Below are 18,307 nucleotides of genomic sequence, written 5' to 3'. Positions count from 1 at the left end.
AATCAGGAAGCATCGCCGTAGGGTTAAAAATTACTACGAATAAATATAAACTAATGATAAATAGGCATGCTGTAAGCGCCCTCTTGAGCATAGGTAGCAAAACACTAGAACAAGTAGAAAAATATAAGTAACTCTTTCAGGACGTCTGTGTGATCTCAACCACGAGAAAAAAATCCGGCCCAGAAAAGGAATAGGTTGGGGCGCACTCGGCAGGCACTGACAAATAATGAACAGTCGGCTACCTCTATCCCTAAGGAGAAAAGTATTCAACCAATGCGTACTACCGGTGATGACATACGGAGCGGGAACTCGGCGCCTTACTAGACAACTGGAAAGAACACTTAGGTCGGAGAAACAAGCCATGGAGCAAATAATGATAGGAGCAACACCTAGGCACAGGAAACGAGCATCCTGGATGAGGAAGCACACCCGAGTAGAAGATATCCATAGTGCAAATTAACAAGAAGAAATGGTCTTGGGTGGCAATGTAGTGAGAGGAACTAACCACGAGTGTAACATAATAAATACCTGGGGACGACACTAGAAGCAGGTGAAGGCCAGTTACTCGATGGAAAGACGAAATACGAAAATTTGGAGGTCAATAATGGACTCGGACAGCGCAAAACAGGATCGGGGGGGGGGGGGGGAGGGGAGTTGAGGGTGAATGGCAGAGGCCTGCGTTCTGCAGTAGAACTAAATAGGCAGTTGATGATGATTTTCAAGCTGCCTATTTTACATTGAGAGCTGCAAAGCCTCCATCACAAGGTTGGCTCTCTTGCGGAATTCACTTTTATGGATTTGGGTTTTTTACGCACCCTTCAGTGCCGACGCACGTAGTTTTTAGACAGAACTTAGCTTATAACAGCTCCGCATTGAAAGTAGCCCGCGGGTGGCTCCATAACGCTGGCAGTAAGTGTGGTCATTAATGCTTTGTGGTGAACATGGCCTGCCATCTGTTTATTTAGAAGTGCTCTGACAATATCTTCGAAACCCCACTCTTCGCAGCTGCTTTTATTGACATATGATGTCGCGATAATCTACGTGAATACCCACCATGAATATGTGGAAGTGAAAATACCCGTTTCGTTATACATTTTTCGAACTCTTTTTTTTCACGTTACCATGGGATGTGGTGTTTGTCTCGTAGCATAAAAGATGTTTCCGCACGAACGAGAGCATGTAATTAAATTTCACCGATGCAAATTAGCAACACCTACAAAAAATTCTCTGGCATAGCACCAGAGCTCATTGAAGACTCAGGTTTAACTGTCGGGCTGGTGCGCGTAATGTGGTAGGAATAATTGACTGCTTCGGAAGTACAGTTTGTCAGATTTTAAGAATTATTCCTGGCTTCCGAGAAGAAATCGGTCATGCACCTTCTCGCTCATTACGTGCTGGCTACCAGCTAGCTTAGTCCCTATTCTTTAAAGAGGCCATGAAGAAAAATTTGGTGCTCTCCATAAGGAGAGCAGTAAAATACCCACAAAGAAGGCCGTCAGAAAAAGAGACACAATCTCTCCAATGTTATTCACATCATGCGTACAAGAGGTATTCAGAACATTGCATTGCGAACAGGTGGGAATTAGGGTTCATGGAGAATACCGCAGTACCCTGAGGTTTGCTAATGACGTTGCCTTGCAAAGTAACTGGTGGGACGAATTGAAAATTATGATTACTGCACTGGAGAAGCAAAGTAGAATCGTTGGCCTGAAAATTAATGTGCAGAAAACTAAAGTGCTGCTCAATAGCCCCGGGAGAGCCCAGCGGTTTGAGATAGCTGGTGAGGCAGTGGAAGTGGTAAGCGAATATATCATCTTAGGCCAAGTAGTGATCCCGGATCTGAACCAAGATGCAGAGATAATTACGAGGGTATTAATTGGATGGAGTGCATTCGTAAGGCATTCTCAAATAATGATTGGCGGCCTACCATTGTCCATCAAGAAGAACATGTATGACAGCTGCATGTTACCGGTACGCACCTATTGGGCAGAAACTTGGAGGCTTACAAAGAGGGTTCAACTCAAATTGAGGACGACTCAGCGAGCTATGGAATGGAAGATGATAGGTGTAACATTAAGGGACAAGAAGAGAGCGGAGTGGTTCAGGGAACAAACGCGTGTTAAGGGCACATTAGTAGAAACTAAGGCGAAATAGGCGTGGGCAGGGCATGTAATGCGAAGGCAAGATAACCTTTGGTCATTAGGGTAGTACAGTGGATCCCTGGAGAATGCAAGCGTTGCAGGAAGCGGCAGAAAGTTAGGTGGGCAGATGAGATCAAGAAGTTTGCGGGGATAAATTGGTCGAAGTCAGCACAGCACTGGGATAATTGGTGATCTATGGGAGAGGCCTCTCCCTGCAGTGGGCGCAGACAGGCTCATGAGGATGGTGATGAGGAGGATGAGGAGGAAAGAAAATACAACGTGGTTCAGTTTTTAAAAAGTGGCTTTTCGTAACTAAGTGACCTCTATTCCACCAACTCCAGGCGTTTTTAACCGAATATTCTGAAACAATATGAAAACAAACTGAAATTTCGTGGTGCCCTCGTGTCAGCCATGACTCAGTAGCGGGAGCAGCAACGCAATAGAGAGAAACAATAAGAACATCGTTATCAGTTTGTTAACTTTGTGTTAGAATTCAATTGATAGAATCAAACGAATGTAGAGCCCCTGCTCCATTCGTCCATGTATGTATCTTGGCGGTGGCTTAGGAAGACGGACTTCAATCGCACAAACGAGATTCTGTGACGTCTTAGAAAAATTGCCGGAAAGTGGCTGGAGAGTTTCTCCTTCGTCACATGTTTTCTTGAATGTTTATTTCTTGGAAGTTACAGACAAAATTTTTGTTAATTATTGAGCCAAACAGCCTTTATGTTGAAATAAGCTTGTATTTTGTCTTGATGCTGCCTTTAATCCCGCTGTCATAGAGAAGTGGAGAGGGCGGACTGGGTTGGCCAGAGCTAATTCAGTTTGTCACCACCAAAGTAAAGTACATACCCTGAATCTCTGTTCTTGTGCAGATTCTACAATATCAATAGAAGTGACCTTTCTGCGTAACAAGTACTTCCTTCGTTTTAGTGAAAAAACACTGGCGCCTGCCCATCTGGATTTTGCCTTTGTCTGTATGCAGCCTCGTCTCAGAAAGTGAAAACAAATAAAACGTTTGTACGTGCGAAGAAATTACAATTCACAATTTCTTCCCAGTTGCTTTTCTGTGCGTCTCAATATCACAAAAAATATGCTGATTTATAAGTATGCTGAAGTATATGCGATATATTACGCATATCGCGAAGGTAGCCATGGCATCAGATGATTCAAGTCATGGGGTTTGACGCGAGAAGCTACAAGTAGGCTGTGAGGCTCGCCGTAATGGGGGGTTTATAATTAATTTTTATCACCTGGGAATCTTTACCGTGCCCCGAGATCTCGAAAACGTTATTGCTCTTCGCCTCCGTCTGAAAAGCAGCCACCACGGCCGGGATTGAATCCGCTTCCTTGTTCTCAGCAGCACAACACAACAAGCTAAGGGCGGGCATCGCATTATCCCCTAAGACAAACGAACATAAAGAGAAATACTGAGCAAGACAATACAGCGCCCGTTCACTCTTTTTTTAAGGCGCGTAAATACACCGCTTCTTTATTTCTCAACAAACAAAGCCTCGCTTGACTCAACGTGTGAAATTGAATGGCTGCCTGATATTGAATCAGGAACGCGGAGCTTCACGTTGCAGAATCACGGAACAGCTCAATTACTGCACCGTTTTGATCACAATATTTACGTGCGCTGCATATTTGGACGAGGTACAGGGACAGTTTAAACGACAAAACCAAACGATGGTGTGCAAACTAGCGACTGGTTTATTGACAGCTCAATGAAGCACCATCCTTTGGTTTTGTCTCTTTCACTGTCCCCATCTCTCGTCTAAATGTGCAGCGCTCGTTTATATTAAATTCAAGAATATACCAACCTGCCCTTAAACAAGCCTTTGTCAATCGTTTATCATAGCGCAGTGACTTTTAAAAACGGTAAACTCCCGTTGCACAGAACTGCCAGATACGTTCGTTAAAAAACCTGCCTCCTGTAATACTAGAGGTCAGTCAGGTCGAACCGGACCCAGTGTTTGGCAATGGCGTTTTGAGGTCGCCGAAAGCGTTGCTTTTAACACAGTCCTTATGACTTTTTAATTTTAAAATGTTTAATAAATCACGTCATCGTTTGCAAAACATTGATATGAAGCTTTCTTCTGACTTCGCATCCTGGAAGTTTTAGCCCCCAGGATACGAGTATCAGCCACTTTACGTAACTCTGTTGGAATTTCTGGCACACCCTCCAGTAGAAAATCAAGAGATAACGATCGTGCGACACAAGGCCTCATCTCTTTCATAGCAGCAGAGGTGTTTAAAGGGTTCCTTTTCGTCCGTCTGCTGAAGGTCGTGCGTCACTGAGGGGTAGGAGCAGGTAGAGCGACTAAAGAAGCTGCGCTTAAGAGTAACGACAGTGACGGACTGCAGCAGCCATTTTGGTGCCTGACACCAGGGTGGCCAGCTTTATCCGCCCTATTGTGGCTGACATTGACGGGTGGTACTGGTCCGGGGCCGCTTGGCAACTATGACAGCTGTGTTTACTTTCAAAGATTTAGAGGCAGCGCACGGGTGCGATAGGTTCAGGGTCGGTTACGCTAGCATAGCTTATTTAGTGGCTCTAGGTTACGCTGAGCCACCAATTCAGCTGCCCTTTTGAAGTGGCTGTGGGTTATGCTAGGTGCTGTCGTTCTTTCCCAGCAGCAATCGATGCAGGCATTTTCCACATTCCCGGCGGTTCAAACAGCTTACTACAGAGCATCACGGCATCGTTACTCTGCCTGGGGGCTTGAAAACTCATTCTCTGCGTGTCGTATGGCCGCACTGTGCTCCAAAAGTCACCGCGTATCGTAGAGCGCGCACGGCGACACAGAGGCACGAAAATGTCAGCGCCCATGGGTATATCCGGGGTAAACAAATGTCACGTGACACGGTTCGACCAATGGCTGCTGTCGGCGGCATAGAACAATGACAGAAAAGAGTGTCGATACTCTGAAACCTCATCTAGGCGGACTAGGAGCAGGTTACCAGGCCCACCGGCGGCCTCTGTCGTTGGGTCTTGGAACCAGCTCGCCGGCGATTCCGAGACCGTCCGATAGAGCTCGCAGTTGTCTCGCAGGTGCCGGTTCCTCTCCCTTCTGCTCAGGGAGTGAGAGCGGCGCGAGACTTCCGCAGCTAATGTTTACCTGTTAATACCTTTGCGCGAACCATAAAATCTGGGCGGCGACGTCGCTGGCATTTTTGGGAGAGCTCCTGTCGATGTTCGAGCCGACTCAAAATAAAATACAGCTCCTCTGTTTCAGTAGATGTTGAACTGTGTAAAACTGCGTTTATTTTTGTGTGATCACTCTTTTCATTAACATTTCAGGCTATCCGCTCCTAAAGAGCCAACCTTGGGTACGCGGAATAACCGACAAAGAGGCGATTATTTGGTTTTATTCTTGGACCAAGAACCGGGACGACGGCGAAGGACAGCCTAAAAAATACCGCATCGAGTTCAAGGTAGGCCAACACCTGCTTTGAGGCGGCACATGACGAACAAAATTAATGACTCAATTCGCTTTCTCGCTACGCGTGGCTGCTTTTGAGTGGGCGCGAACTGTCGCGCCAGTTATTCCAAAGTTTTAAGGAAACCCGCTCGTAGATGGGTTTAGCCACATAGGTTGCAGCCTGGATTTCCAACCACCCAGACAGCAGGCTTGGTTTAGGAAAGGGTTCTGAACCATGGATCACATCCACGTTGTCGATCAAGTGATAGAAAAATCCGCAACATACATTAAACCACTTTCCATAGCATTTACATGTTATGAGAAAACGATTGGCTCGATACACACAACAGCAGTCCTAAAAGCTATAAAAGAACAGGCAGTAGAAGAGACCTACGTAAGACTTCTTGATGATATATATAAGGAATTCACGGCCAGGACAACCCTCCACAAGCAAAGTGATAAATTCCTGATCCGAAAGTGGGTAAGACAGCAACGTACTATCTCGCCAGAACTATTCACAGCATGTCTGGAGGGGTGTTTTGAAAGCTTGACTGCGAAAACATAGGATCAAGGATAAACGGGGAATACTTGAGACATTTAAGGCTTGCAGAGGACACAGTCTTGCTCGGTGAGACAGCAGAACACGTGCAAACTATGCTTGAGAGACTACAATTAGAAATCACGACTGTGGGGCTAAAAATAAATGTGAATAAATATAAAAGAATGAGAAATAAGGGTGGCAAAAACGTCCTCTTCAGCTTACGAAACAAAACGCTAGAAGAAGAAAAACAACATAACTACCTCGGACAGATGGTTGCTGCTGACCCCAACCACGAGAGAGAAATCCGCCGCAAAATAGGTATTGGCTGGGGAGCACTTGGCAAGCACTGACAAATAATGAAAAGTAAGCTACCTCTGTCACTCAAACGAAAAACGCACCACCAGTGCTTACTGCCGGTTATGACTTACGGAGCTGAAACTTGGCACCGTACTAAACAACTAGAATTGAAAATTAGGTCGCCTCAACGGGCCATGGAACGAATAATGTTAGGCGTAAGACTCAGGGACAGGAAGCGAGTTACCTGGATCAGAGAACAATCTAAAATAGAAGATGTAGTTCAAATAAAGAAAAAGAAATGCAGTTGGGCTGGCCATGTAGTGAGACGAACCGTCAACCGGTAGACAATTAGGGTAACAGACTGGATACCAAGAGGAGGGTCTAGAAGAGTAGGAAGACCATTATTCGATAGAGGGATGAATATAAACGAATTCGGGGGTAAACTGTGGACTCGAGTAGCGCAGGACAGGAGCGGTTGGAAATCAATGGGAGAGGCATTCGTCCTCCAGCGGACCTGAGTAGGCTGATGCTGATGGTGCTGCTGATGATGATGGCAGATGATAATATTTTACGATATAAATTAATTGGTTTCATAGCAAAGCTGTAAGTGCAACTAGAACTGCTGTAAACGGTTGCACAAACATCTTCAGGGACCCGGTTTGAATAAAATCTTGTACCGAGATCGAATTTTCTATAAAAAACAAGGGCCATGTTATGAGCTGTGTGGAAAGAATTTATGGCTTGAAGGTTTACTGGGATACTGGGCGCAAACTCATAAACCAAGGTGCTCGTCTATTTTCAGGCGTTTTACAGAGCGTGTTAAACGTTAAGCGGTGGTCCCAGCTGCGAATCCTGGACCAAGACGAATTTTCTTCAACTGCGAACTTTCTGAGGAAACTGTATAGCCTTCTTTTGTAGCCGCACGGCTGCATTCAGGTGGATATCAAACTGTCCTTTGCAATACGTTACTCCACCTTGGGGATTTCTCTTAAATCTGGTCGATTTATACCTGCCCTTCACTTCGAGTTATTGATCAATTCACTCTCGCGCTACAAAATGACTAGCCTCCTGGTTAGCTAAGTTGGTAGAGCGACTGCTCCGGTTAAGCGGTGGTGCTGGGTTCGAATCCTGGACCAGGACTAATTTTACTTCAATTGCGAAAATTCTCAGGAAGCTGTATAGCTTTCCTTTGTAGCCGTACGGCTGCATTCAGGGGAATGTCAAACTTTCCTATGCGGCACGAAACGTTTCGGCCCCAGGCTTGGAAATATCAAACCATCACGACAAAGAGAGCTCTTTCGAACATTACCTGATTCGTAACTTTAACGACTTTAGTTAACGGGCCAGCAAAAGATATAAGAAGGGTCACAACTGTCTGACTACCGAATGCTTTGAAACTGCTGAAGGTTGAATGGTTTGAACTTTGCCTATGCATACTCGACACTTGCACTGCCCTTTTTTTACTGCCTCCAAGGGGCACCTAAAAGTCATTCTTGTATGTACTCAGGCCTCTAACAAAACTTGGAGTACCCAGACCGTGACAGCGCTGACCAAGACACAAGTGTACAATCACACACTGACGGGGCTGCGAAGTGACACGGAGTACGAGGTTCGCGTTTTGGTTGTGGATGCAGATGGAAAATACAGAGAGCATGGTGCCGTTGTTGCCACGTTCCGGACCGCCTGCGGGTGTAAGTAGCTCTAGTGGATGGACAAGGTTCTTGAAGATGACAAATATTTATTGTGTTTGTTTTTTCAGCGCCAAAAATGGCACCCTACGACGTCACAATTGACAACAGAAGCACCAGAGTGATCTTGGTCAAGTGGAAAGTGAGTGTCTTAAAACAGAGGAAATGAACCTCGTTCATTCAGTACAAGCCAATTTTATATACTAGAATACCATTCAACGTAAAAATTACCCAGCCATCAGCTTATCGATCGCAGAAGTAAATTGACATGTGCTAGTGAACTGTATCCTTGGGGCCTTGTCGGGGCATATCTCTTCTAAGATGACCTCCATGAAAAAGCCAACTCCAGAGAGCAAATCTTTATAAAACTGCAAATTTCAAGAAAGCTATAAATCTACCTGCATAGGTTTAAATTGGGTCATGAAACGTGCCTATGGCCGACCGTAAAAGCAAGTGTATTAGAATTCCCTAACCTGGTTTAGACGTAGACATTTTTCAGCAAAACTTTGATGCATTTTTCGGTGAGCACTCGATAAGGTATACGAGGGGGTAAATGAGAAGACTCCACTCCAGAATATAACAGCGAAGCATTTTGTCTTCACTAATAGCGCTGTCACAAACAGAAGGCACTGCAGGAAAGCTATCTTTACACTATACGAGTGCACACGATGATGATGCTGTTGAAACAGGCAAGAAACGCTTTCCGTGGTCGGAATCGAAACTGGGGCCCTCGCTTTATGAAGCCCACATCTCTATACGATTTCGCCATCATCGAACTCGGGTCGCTCAAGATTTCATTTTGTTGGTTCGTACGGCGAGACTTGGCTTTGAACTGGCTGAGCTGAAGTGCAGTTTGGCAGTTTGAGTTTCAGTCAAAGGTGAGGGTCTAACGACGACGATGTGTTGGGGAGGGAAGCTCAGTTTTCTCCTAAGGGATTCATTTGTTGTCGGCTGAGCTTGGACTTTGACTCGCAGGCACCTAGCTGGCACCTTGATCCTTGATGTTGGACTTTGCTGTCAGGTGGTGGGCACTTTCACCTTTGAAGGTTTGACTTTGGCACTTGACTGTATTTTTTGGCACGCATGAAAGCTCCGCGTTTCAACCATCGTCGAAGTTATATGGAAGGCTTCTGGTAACAGTTGTGTTGAGAAAAACATTTTATCTACATATGTACGACATGCTAGGCAGAGGGCGCAACCTAGCACGCGTTTCAGTGATCTAGGATGGGCGCCACAGTTGACAAGTAAAAATTTCTTTAGGCATGCTGAGATGATTACAACTGCCCATCTGGTTGTCGACAAAATAAATATTTCAAACTAATACCAGTCATTCAATGGAGTTTCTCAAGTTCGCAAGAAAATATTCCAAAAGCGTGTACTAGATCCGCAAAGGAACTACAACACCTCTTCTGTGCACCAGCCCAACTACACACCCGCTTCAGTGGTTTACTGCAAAGCTATCTACAGGCAAGTTGAGCTGATGTTTGCCGCACAAGCAGCAGCGCAATTTTCCATATCCTGGTGGTTGAGAGCGTCATTTGTAATGTTGAAGAAAAACCTTGCCATCTCCACTATGAAACATATAGGGACAAAGAATGCGGTTTATACGTGTATTCAAAGATTGCAAGTCCCTCTCTTGCCACGCGGCGCGCGCTGATATACGCGACATCCGAATTCCGATGGCGGAAGAGAAGAGAAATTCGAAACAAATAACTGCAAATTTTAAAGTTAAAGCGAGTACGAAGCGAATAAGAAGCAAGTAAGCAAGCGCTAAGGATAAACGAATGTCCTGGAGAGTTTATTTAGTACGCGGTTTTGGACATGGATATGAAAAGTTTCAGCGCGAGGCGTTGTAAAACGAGTTTCCCTGTGTGTTAGTACCGTGACCACATGAGAATACGACGACGAACGACAGCGATGACATGAGACGCTGACAGCCCGAACCCCTAAGGTGCTGCGTCCCTCATTGATGCCATGCTCATCCCGACCTCTGTTCATAACATTTAATTTACGTGAACGTCGCCACCCTGCCTGAGACACCAACAAATTATCCCGAGTGAAGCCACGGTTGCCAAAACATAGGAGGCTTTTGGTAATGTTGTAACATAAGCCAAGACAAATGAACAGTTTTAGCGGCGCAAGTGACAAGGCGTCAGTCACTGATATTGTAGCCGACCAATCAGGTTGTAGGGAATTAAAATGGTAAGGAGAAATTGATGCATTCATCACGGCGGTCTTTTTCTACGCCTTGTCTCAGTGTCAGCCCCGTGAATTGTTGGCCCAGCACGCTGCAGACAATAGGTGATGATGGGCCGAGAAATGACCACTGCTTTGTCAATGCCGTGGCGTGTGCTACAGGCAACTTTGTTAGAAAAAGTGCTGCGCTCACAGCGGCTTCAACCCAGTACAGTGTTCCTATAGCAGGCCAAACCGTATGCGAGCATGGAGTGCACGCGCATGCAGGAAAGGAACTAAGTGCGAGGGGCTCGTACCCATGAAGGGAAAGGGACTGGCGGTTCACTTGCGGCGATATGCACCATGGTCACGTGTTTGTGACGTAGTTGGCGAGCTACAAAAGCAAAATTGAAAATTTTTATAGCGCATTGGGCATTGGTACACGGAACAGCGCTGCAGATCAACATAGTCATCGATGGATTTATTGCGTCTGAATAGCTTCATATCGTCAGCGACTTTGTAATTCCGGCTGACACATCCTTTCCAAGAATGGAGAACAAAAGAGGGCCCTACACGGAGCCTTGGGGCACACCATAAGTTGATCTATACATAGAGGACGTCTTACTATCAACTCTGACGCAGCTGAAGCGATTGCCTACACAACTACCAAGCAATGCCTCGAGTGGTGTATGAATTCCCGACTGCAAAAGCTTATCAAGTAACAACGCTTCGCAGACATCAAATGCTTTGCTCAGGTCACCGTAGAAAACGTCCAACTTGCCTCTCTCGGAAAATTCAGCCGAGGCCTGCTTTATGAAGCAGGCGAGATTGGTTGTTGTCGACCTTCCTGACACAAAACCGTGCTGTTTACTTGTTCGAAAATGCTGTGCAGAACTTGACAATACCTTGTGCAGCGCTGTCTCAAAATGCTTGCAGGCAGCACAAAGAAGAGATCCTGCTCTAAAGTTGTTTTGCACCAGATTTGATGCCTGACTTAAAATGGCCGTCAGCGAGATATTTTCCACTGGCGAAGGACCATGTTTGCTTTTAAGCATTCGCTGGATATCCCCGTAAAACAGGAACAAAAATGCTGCTGAAAGTTTTTAAAATACCAGGAGGTATTCCGTCCGGGCCACACAACAGCGACGGTTTCATGCGCCTTATACTCTCCAGGACCAAACTGCTCCTCCAATAGTACTAAGCTAGAGCCTTGTACATGATTCAACATTACGTTTGTTTCACTGTCATCACGCTGGCCATATGTACTAGTAAATCGCGGCCCAAAATGGTTTCTGACATCATGAACTTCTTCCTCAGAGGAATCAACAAGACGGATGTGCTCATATGAGTGTTTGTTACGGGATCGAATATATATCCAAAATGTTGCACTCTGGGAATTTACGCTGCTCTCAGTAGAATCGACATGGGAGTGCTGGTCCCGCTCAGAAGGACTTTTACAGATTATACGGCAAGAGCGGAAGTCCTCTTTCCGTTCATCAAGCCCGATTTTCTTATATTTTCTGTGGCAGCGGTCTCTTATTTAAGTGCGGTACGCAGTTCATTAGAAAAACAGAAGGGGTGTTTTCGACGGCAGGGTTTGCAGTTGGAGATAGACTGATCCAAGCCGATTTGGGCGACTTCAGAGAATCGCTCGACCTGCGCATCGCAATCAGGTAGTTGTTGAATTTCTAACAATCAAACGAAGAAAATAAGTTACACGAGCTAATGTAATCACCACGGGCATAACAGTAGGGAGATAATTCATTATTGTTCAGTGACGCACTGCAACTCTGAATCTAGACGGGAGCATAAACTAAAAAAGGAGGATGAAGCTTGTCGGGATTGACAAAAGAGATATCAGACAACGATACTCGCCCGTTTTGAATGTCTGAAAAGCAAAGATCCAAGATATTTTGAGAGCTGTCTTTGATATCATTCAGTTGCACCATGGGTGTGAAGTCAACGAAGCGTAAAATCACGCCGGATTTCTGTTGTACGTAGCAATTGTAGTGGTGATGGGTAAAATTCTCCGATTGCACACCAAGTGTATTGAAATCACGCAGAATGATATGCTGGTGATTCGGGTGTGATCAGCAAACTTCCTCTATAGATGTAAGGAGCTTATTTGACAAAGAAATAGCAACATCAGGTGGAATATAAAACGCCGTTATTAAAGCTTCTCGCTCCCAGTCAGACGAATGTCCAGCCAGACAGACTCGTCGCCCTCAGGTTCCTGACGCCGAATAGAAACTAACACCCCCCTGCCTCTTGTTTAACCCCAGAAAAGTCCCTATCTTTACGAACATCTTGGTATATTGTTAGAAAATAATCATATGAGCGAAGGTCACCACAAAGTCAGGTTTCAGAAACAACTATAATAGGAAATTTTGAAGAAATCGCATTTGAAAAGAATTCAGACGCTTTGAAGCGAAGGCTTTGGTGCGAAGCGTTCAACGGAAGGGATTGTACAGACAGCCCTTGGGCCAGAAGCAAGCACCAGGCGCTGGAAAGAGCCCTCGTCGGCAGTCACAAAGGAAGAAGCGTCGAAGGTGTACTTAGTTTTCAGCCGCTTGCAAGTCAGAGGTGCGACGTGCACAGTCGTCAAGTACTCCGTCAGTTAAGTGAGGTAACGCAGGGTGACTGTTTAGACACAAAGATGTGTCTCGGACGTTTGAACTCTGCACGAGAGAGATGCGGCATGAATAAGACGCACCCGCACACACCGCACCCCCGCTCCCTTTGTCAGGGCCGAGTCATCACAAGGCTCCTCAGCGGACACAGCAGTTGGCAAAAGGCAAGGCGCAGAGGTTGGCAAGCACCGGTCAGCTCCTCCAGCATTGAATGGGAAGGTGTTCTGTTTCTTTTCGCCACAACGGGGTCGAGCGATGAATGGAGCCCACGCTGCGTGCTAGGGGTCGTCAGCGTCCCATTGAGCTCAGGTGTGGAAGCGGGAGGAGGGGGGGGGGACGCAGGCCGTTCGGGAGGTACGGGGACCGGACCGCGGTAGCCGCTCCTGTCGAGGGCTGCGAACTTCCGCCCGCAGCGAAGCGATTATCTCTGCCTGCTTGGCGAAAGCACGTGCGTTCTCGCTACACCGGCGGTCGTTTGAATCTCTCAATTTTGCGACATCGTCCGTCAAAAAAGAAAGTCCCTCGAGGGCGTTGCATTTCGCGGAGTTCGCAGCATCTCCTCCAAGGATGTGAAGTCCGGCAGAGCCGTCCAGTTGTTGCAGCACGGGGGAATTCGCGGGCGCTCTCGGCCGGACCCGTCGCTAGTACTACCCGCAGCCTCCGCGGCCGAGCATACGCATAGATTACACAGAAAGGGCCGCTCACCCGTCTTCGAAGCTTGCAGCTCCATGTCGGGTAACTGAATACATTTGCAGTGCGCACATTTCTTGCATGATGTGATGATGATGATGATGATGATGATATTGTCACGTGACAACGCAGATATAGGTAGTCAGGAAGAATGTGTCTTTACAAAGACACCGTAGCCACCGGGAGAGCGGCGCGAACCCAGTCCAGCGGGAGCTCGGACTTTGTCTACCTTCTCTTCATTACGTTGGTCATCTACCAGCGTCTTTCCACCGGAGGACATACCCAGATAGGGAGAGATTGGCCACATGGATATGCGGGTATGCTCCGTGTAGGTTTCTCGGGAAGCTGGCCAAAGTCTGTGGCACAACTCCCCCGCCGCAGAAGCACCGTCCCAGTGCCCGTTATGATGGAGGAGCAGTAGCAGGTAGACTCCGTCGGTGGTACGGCTTGAGGCGGCTCATGTGAACGAGCTGAGGTGCTGAGTCCCAGACGAGGTCGAAGGCAACACAGGCACGATTTCGTAGGTGACGGGGGTGACGGCACGCTTGACGCGGTAGGGGACAGTGAAGGTGGACATGAGCTTCTCAGACAGTCCAACTCAGCGAGAAGGGGTCCACAAAAGAACCAAGGAGCCAGGAGGAAAGTGTGCAGGGCGGTGGCGCTCGTCGTATCGAGACTTCGGGGATGCTTGTGATGCCAATAGTCGTTCTCTGGCAACCTGGCGTGCCAGTTCAGCGTGGGCGATGACGTCACGAGCATATGCAGTGGTCGGCTCACTTGAATTCGGTAGGGTGGTGTCGAACGGTCGAACGGTAAAGTAGGCTCACGGCCAAAAACAAGGAAGAAAGGAGAATATCCAGCAGTGTCGTACCGGGAGGAATTATAGGCAAAAGTGACGTAAGGTAGTGTAATGTCTCCATCTCGATGGTCTGTGGAAACGTACATTGCAAGCATGTCAGTGAGCATTTTGTTGAGCCGCTCAGTTAGGCCATTTGTTTGAGGGTGGTATGCAGCCGTCAGTTTGTGCTTTGTTTCACAAGAGCGAATGAGGTCCTCGACAACCTGTAACAAAAAAGTACCGGCCACGGTCCGTGAGCAACTGTCGCGGAGCACCATGACGCAGGATGACGTCCTCCAGGAGGAAATCAGCGACATCTGTAGCACAGCTCGTGGGGAGCGCACGGGTGATAGCGTAGCGGGTAGCATAGTCTGTGGCTACCGCAATCCAATGATTCCCGGAGGAGGACAACGGAAATGTGCCTAAAAGGTCTAAGCCAACACGATAAAATGGTTCGGTGGGAATTTCGAAAGGTTGCAACTGGCCGGCGGCACGTAATGGGGGCGTTTTCGGACATTGGCAAGGATCGCATGCCGCGACATATTGACGCACAGTCCGGTAGATCCCTGGCCAGTAAAATCGCCGGCGGATGCGGTCGTAAGTGCGAGCAGCGCCAAGGTGGCCAGCCATCGGCTCGTCGTGAAGCTGTCGGAGGACATCCGGGCGAAATTGCTCGGGTACCGCCAGGAGCAGGTCAGGTCCATCAGCCCGGAAGTTGCGGCGGTATAGGATACCATCCCGCAGCACGAACGCGTTTAGAGAAGGGTCCGCTGGCTGTGAGTGGAGACGGTCGATAATAGGCACAAAGTTCAGAGAACGGCGCTGGTGGTCCCCGATGTCTTTGAAGTCCGACAAAGAAAAGACACTAATATCCGTGTTGGGCTCATCAGTGGGAGGCTCGTCGATGTGATGACCAGATAAACAGTAGGCATCTCTGTGCAGTTTACCGGACTTGTACACAACTGAATAATCATGGTCTTGGAGGTATTGAGCCCAGCGAGAAAGGCGACCTCTGGGATCTTCCAGAGAAGAAAGCCAGCATAAGGTGTGGTGGTCGGTTACAACGGTAAATTGCCTGCCGTACAGGTATTGTCTAAATTTGCCGACGGCACGCACCATAGCAAGGCATTCGCGCTCCGTTATAGACTAGTTGCGCTCGGATGGGGACAACAGATGGCTTGCATAAGCTATCACCCGGTCGAGGCCCGCCTGTGTTTGGGTCAGCACCGCTCTTATGCCATTGCCGCTGGCGTCTGCGCGGATTTCCGTCGGAGCAGAGCTGTCAAAGTGAGCCAGGACTGGCGGGTTCGATAAGTGGCCGATGAGCGCGGAAAAAGCCGACTCTTGCGCGGGGCCGCAAGAGAACGCTGCATCTTTCTTAAAGAAGTACTGACACGAAATTTCTCGCTTTCAGTTTTTATGCTGTAAAGAATACCTATTGGCCCAGTAATTACGAAAATCGAACCGAAAGCCGTCAGCCGCCGACACAGAATTAATTATAGCATGTTTATTGCACCCAGTTTCAAATTTGGTCACCGCACGGGAAAATGGCCGTTCGAAGGCCAGCCTTACATCAAGGTCTCACCCGTAACGTCAGGGACGTTTGCCGCATCGTCTGCTGCGATTGCACGTGGTCCGCACTCGCCCGCGCAGTTGACATGTCGTCAGAATCGTCAGACTCGGGTGAGTCGCTGCCACCCGACAGACAGAACAACTTTATTTGGCCAGGCGATTAGGTTGGCGATGTCTTCGCCGTCGTCCGTTTTTTAATATCACTGCGGTTCGAACCGGCGCAGACCGTGATAGCAACAGCTTGTCGCCACTCTTCTAGTCAATCTGATCGCGAAAAAAAAGTTCCACATGCGAGGAAGTACATGTTAGAGTGGTTGAAAAATTGTGCTAGGGGTTGTTATCAGCGCTGAATTTAAAAGCAGCGTTCAGATATTTGCCGTGATGGTAAGCCTACGCTGACCGGCAGCGGAGGTTCGGCGCTCCGACCCAGCACTGCCGGCACCGCGGTAAATAAGTAAGTAAGTTCGTGGTCCTGATCCCTTTTGACACAGGGCAGGCGCATCAAGCGACACAGGAAGCTCGAACATATGTTTGCACATACGGAGAAATTGTTAAGAAATTGTTGCCACCCGTGGTGTGGTGTTTGGGATCGAGTATTTGCACCAGCACCACCAGAGCGTTTGCTGGCACAGTAGTTTTCTTTTGCAACGCCAGGAGGCACCACGGGTGTCAAAGTACACTGTTCTGTGGTACACACACTACACACGCACGCACCGAGCACGCTCGCACACGCGCGTGGAAAGCCGGTCCCCCCACGGCCGGTTCGGTTGTAGCAGAGAAGTGAGGCCATCGGTCGAGAACTGGGCTAGTTGGTATACAGTCATGATTTACCAGCGCAAATTAAACGGGACGAGAGAGGAGTACACAACACGAGCGCTACTAACAACTGGTCCGTCCGGCTGGTAGGTCCGGCGGGTCGGTCCACTTAGCTCCCCACTTGATCTATACAGGAAATACGCCGAGTGGGGACCTTTTCTAAACTTCGGCAGTACTGCTCCCAACGACGCAGTCGTCGTTTGGTGTGCAATACCTGCTGCTCTTTTGTTTTTTCGGAGACGCCCGTGAATGCCAGGCTATCGGTTAATGTCGTCGCTTCCTGATATTCGTCGTTTAGTTTTGTACATTCCTGGATCACATGCTGTATCGTCTCGCTCTGCGCTCCGCATAGCCGACACGTTGGGTCCGCGCCGAATAGCTTGTGTCGCCTTTGCTGCGTGAGCAGGGATCCCGTGCATGCCTGGAACAGCAGGGTACTCTCCCTGTCGCCACGGTAATATGGCATCGGCGCTGGTTCTTCCCTATGTTTCAGGTACTCGGCGAGGCTTTGCTTTCTGGAGACCACTATGCGGCGAGCGGCCGAAAGATGGCGCCACCTGCGCGCTAGAATCAAAACAGGCCACGGCAGATGTCTTGGTCACCGATCGCTGAAACGGAAATTATCGCCAAAATAAAGCTCAGTATGCGAAAAAGGGGATGATAGTGTGGTGAAAAGTTGTGTAAGGGATGGTCATTCGCAGTTGCACAGATACCGGCGATAAAATATTCGCCACGATACTAAGCCTAAAGTTCCCAACACCCAAGCTGACGCGAGCAACGCCGAGCCCGCTGACTTGGGCGGCAGTTCTTGCGGCCGCCGCCGCGCACGAACTCAGTCCACGTTTAGCGCTGCATGTCATCGCGTGGAAAATAATGCATCTTGGCGTCGTCGTCAATTTGCTCGGACAGGCTTCCACGAGCAGTACTTCGCATTCCGCGAGCTTGCCATAGCACAACTTGGTCGAGTCCGGCGACGCGCACCGCCGCGTCACTTGGGCGACGAGTTTTTCAACATTTTGTTCTTTCATAACCTTTCAGCACTATTTGTATGGAAAAAAATGTACGAACATCGCCTTGCCTGTGCTTGCTCCGGCGTTCTAGACTCATAATTTTCGTTCCGACATGTATATAGGTATGTATTTATGTATCTATGTATGTGTGTATTTATATATGTATGTATGTATGTATGTATGTATGTAAGTTGTACGTATGTAGGTGTTTGTACGTATGCGCATAAACTATTATCATTGCCCCATTCAATGACGAATTTTTACGCGTTCACAGTGCGATAGGTGGCGACAAAGGACCGACAGCTTCACAACTTTGCGAATATTCTGGAAATGATATCCATTTCAAGTCCTTCGTAGGATGCGAAACTACCTTTGCACAGTCGCAATAATAATCGATACGGCAGCATTCCCGTGGTAAACTACACAACGCTGCGATTGCAGCATAGCCATACTAAGCCACTGCAGTCACATTACACATCAATGT

The 18,307-nt window shown here is 47.9% G+C and overlaps 1 protein-coding gene across 3 annotated transcripts in view; it reads left to right on the top strand.

The window, feature by feature from the left end:
* LOC144162552 (receptor-type tyrosine-protein phosphatase T-like) overlaps positions 1 to 18,307 on the top strand; it is a 616,771-nt gene that overhangs the window by 500,310 nt on the left and 98,154 nt on the right. Inside the window, exons 12-14 of one of the 3 annotated variants that reach the window (XM_077693137.1) lie at positions 5,446 to 5,579; positions 7,912 to 8,095; positions 8,164 to 8,234. The exons of the other annotated variants lie outside the window; for them this stretch is intronic. Of the exons in view, the coding sequence (XP_077549263.1) occupies positions 5,446 to 5,579; positions 7,912 to 8,095; positions 8,164 to 8,234 (389 nt within the window). The remainder of the gene's footprint in view (positions 1 to 5,445; positions 5,580 to 7,911; positions 8,096 to 8,163; positions 8,235 to 18,307) is intronic. 3 annotated transcript variants of the gene reach the window in all.

Source organism: Haemaphysalis longicornis, unplaced genomic scaffold (genome assembly GCF_048455015.1).
Source record: "Haemaphysalis longicornis isolate Haplotype H1 unplaced genomic scaffold, Haemaphysalis longicornis Haplotype H1 scaffold_12, whole genome shotgun sequence".
NCBI lineage: Eukaryota > Metazoa > Arthropoda > Arachnida > Ixodida > Ixodidae > Haemaphysalis > Haemaphysalis longicornis.
Note: the sequence above shows the minus strand (reverse complement) of the source record. Positions and strands in the feature narration are given on the sequence as shown.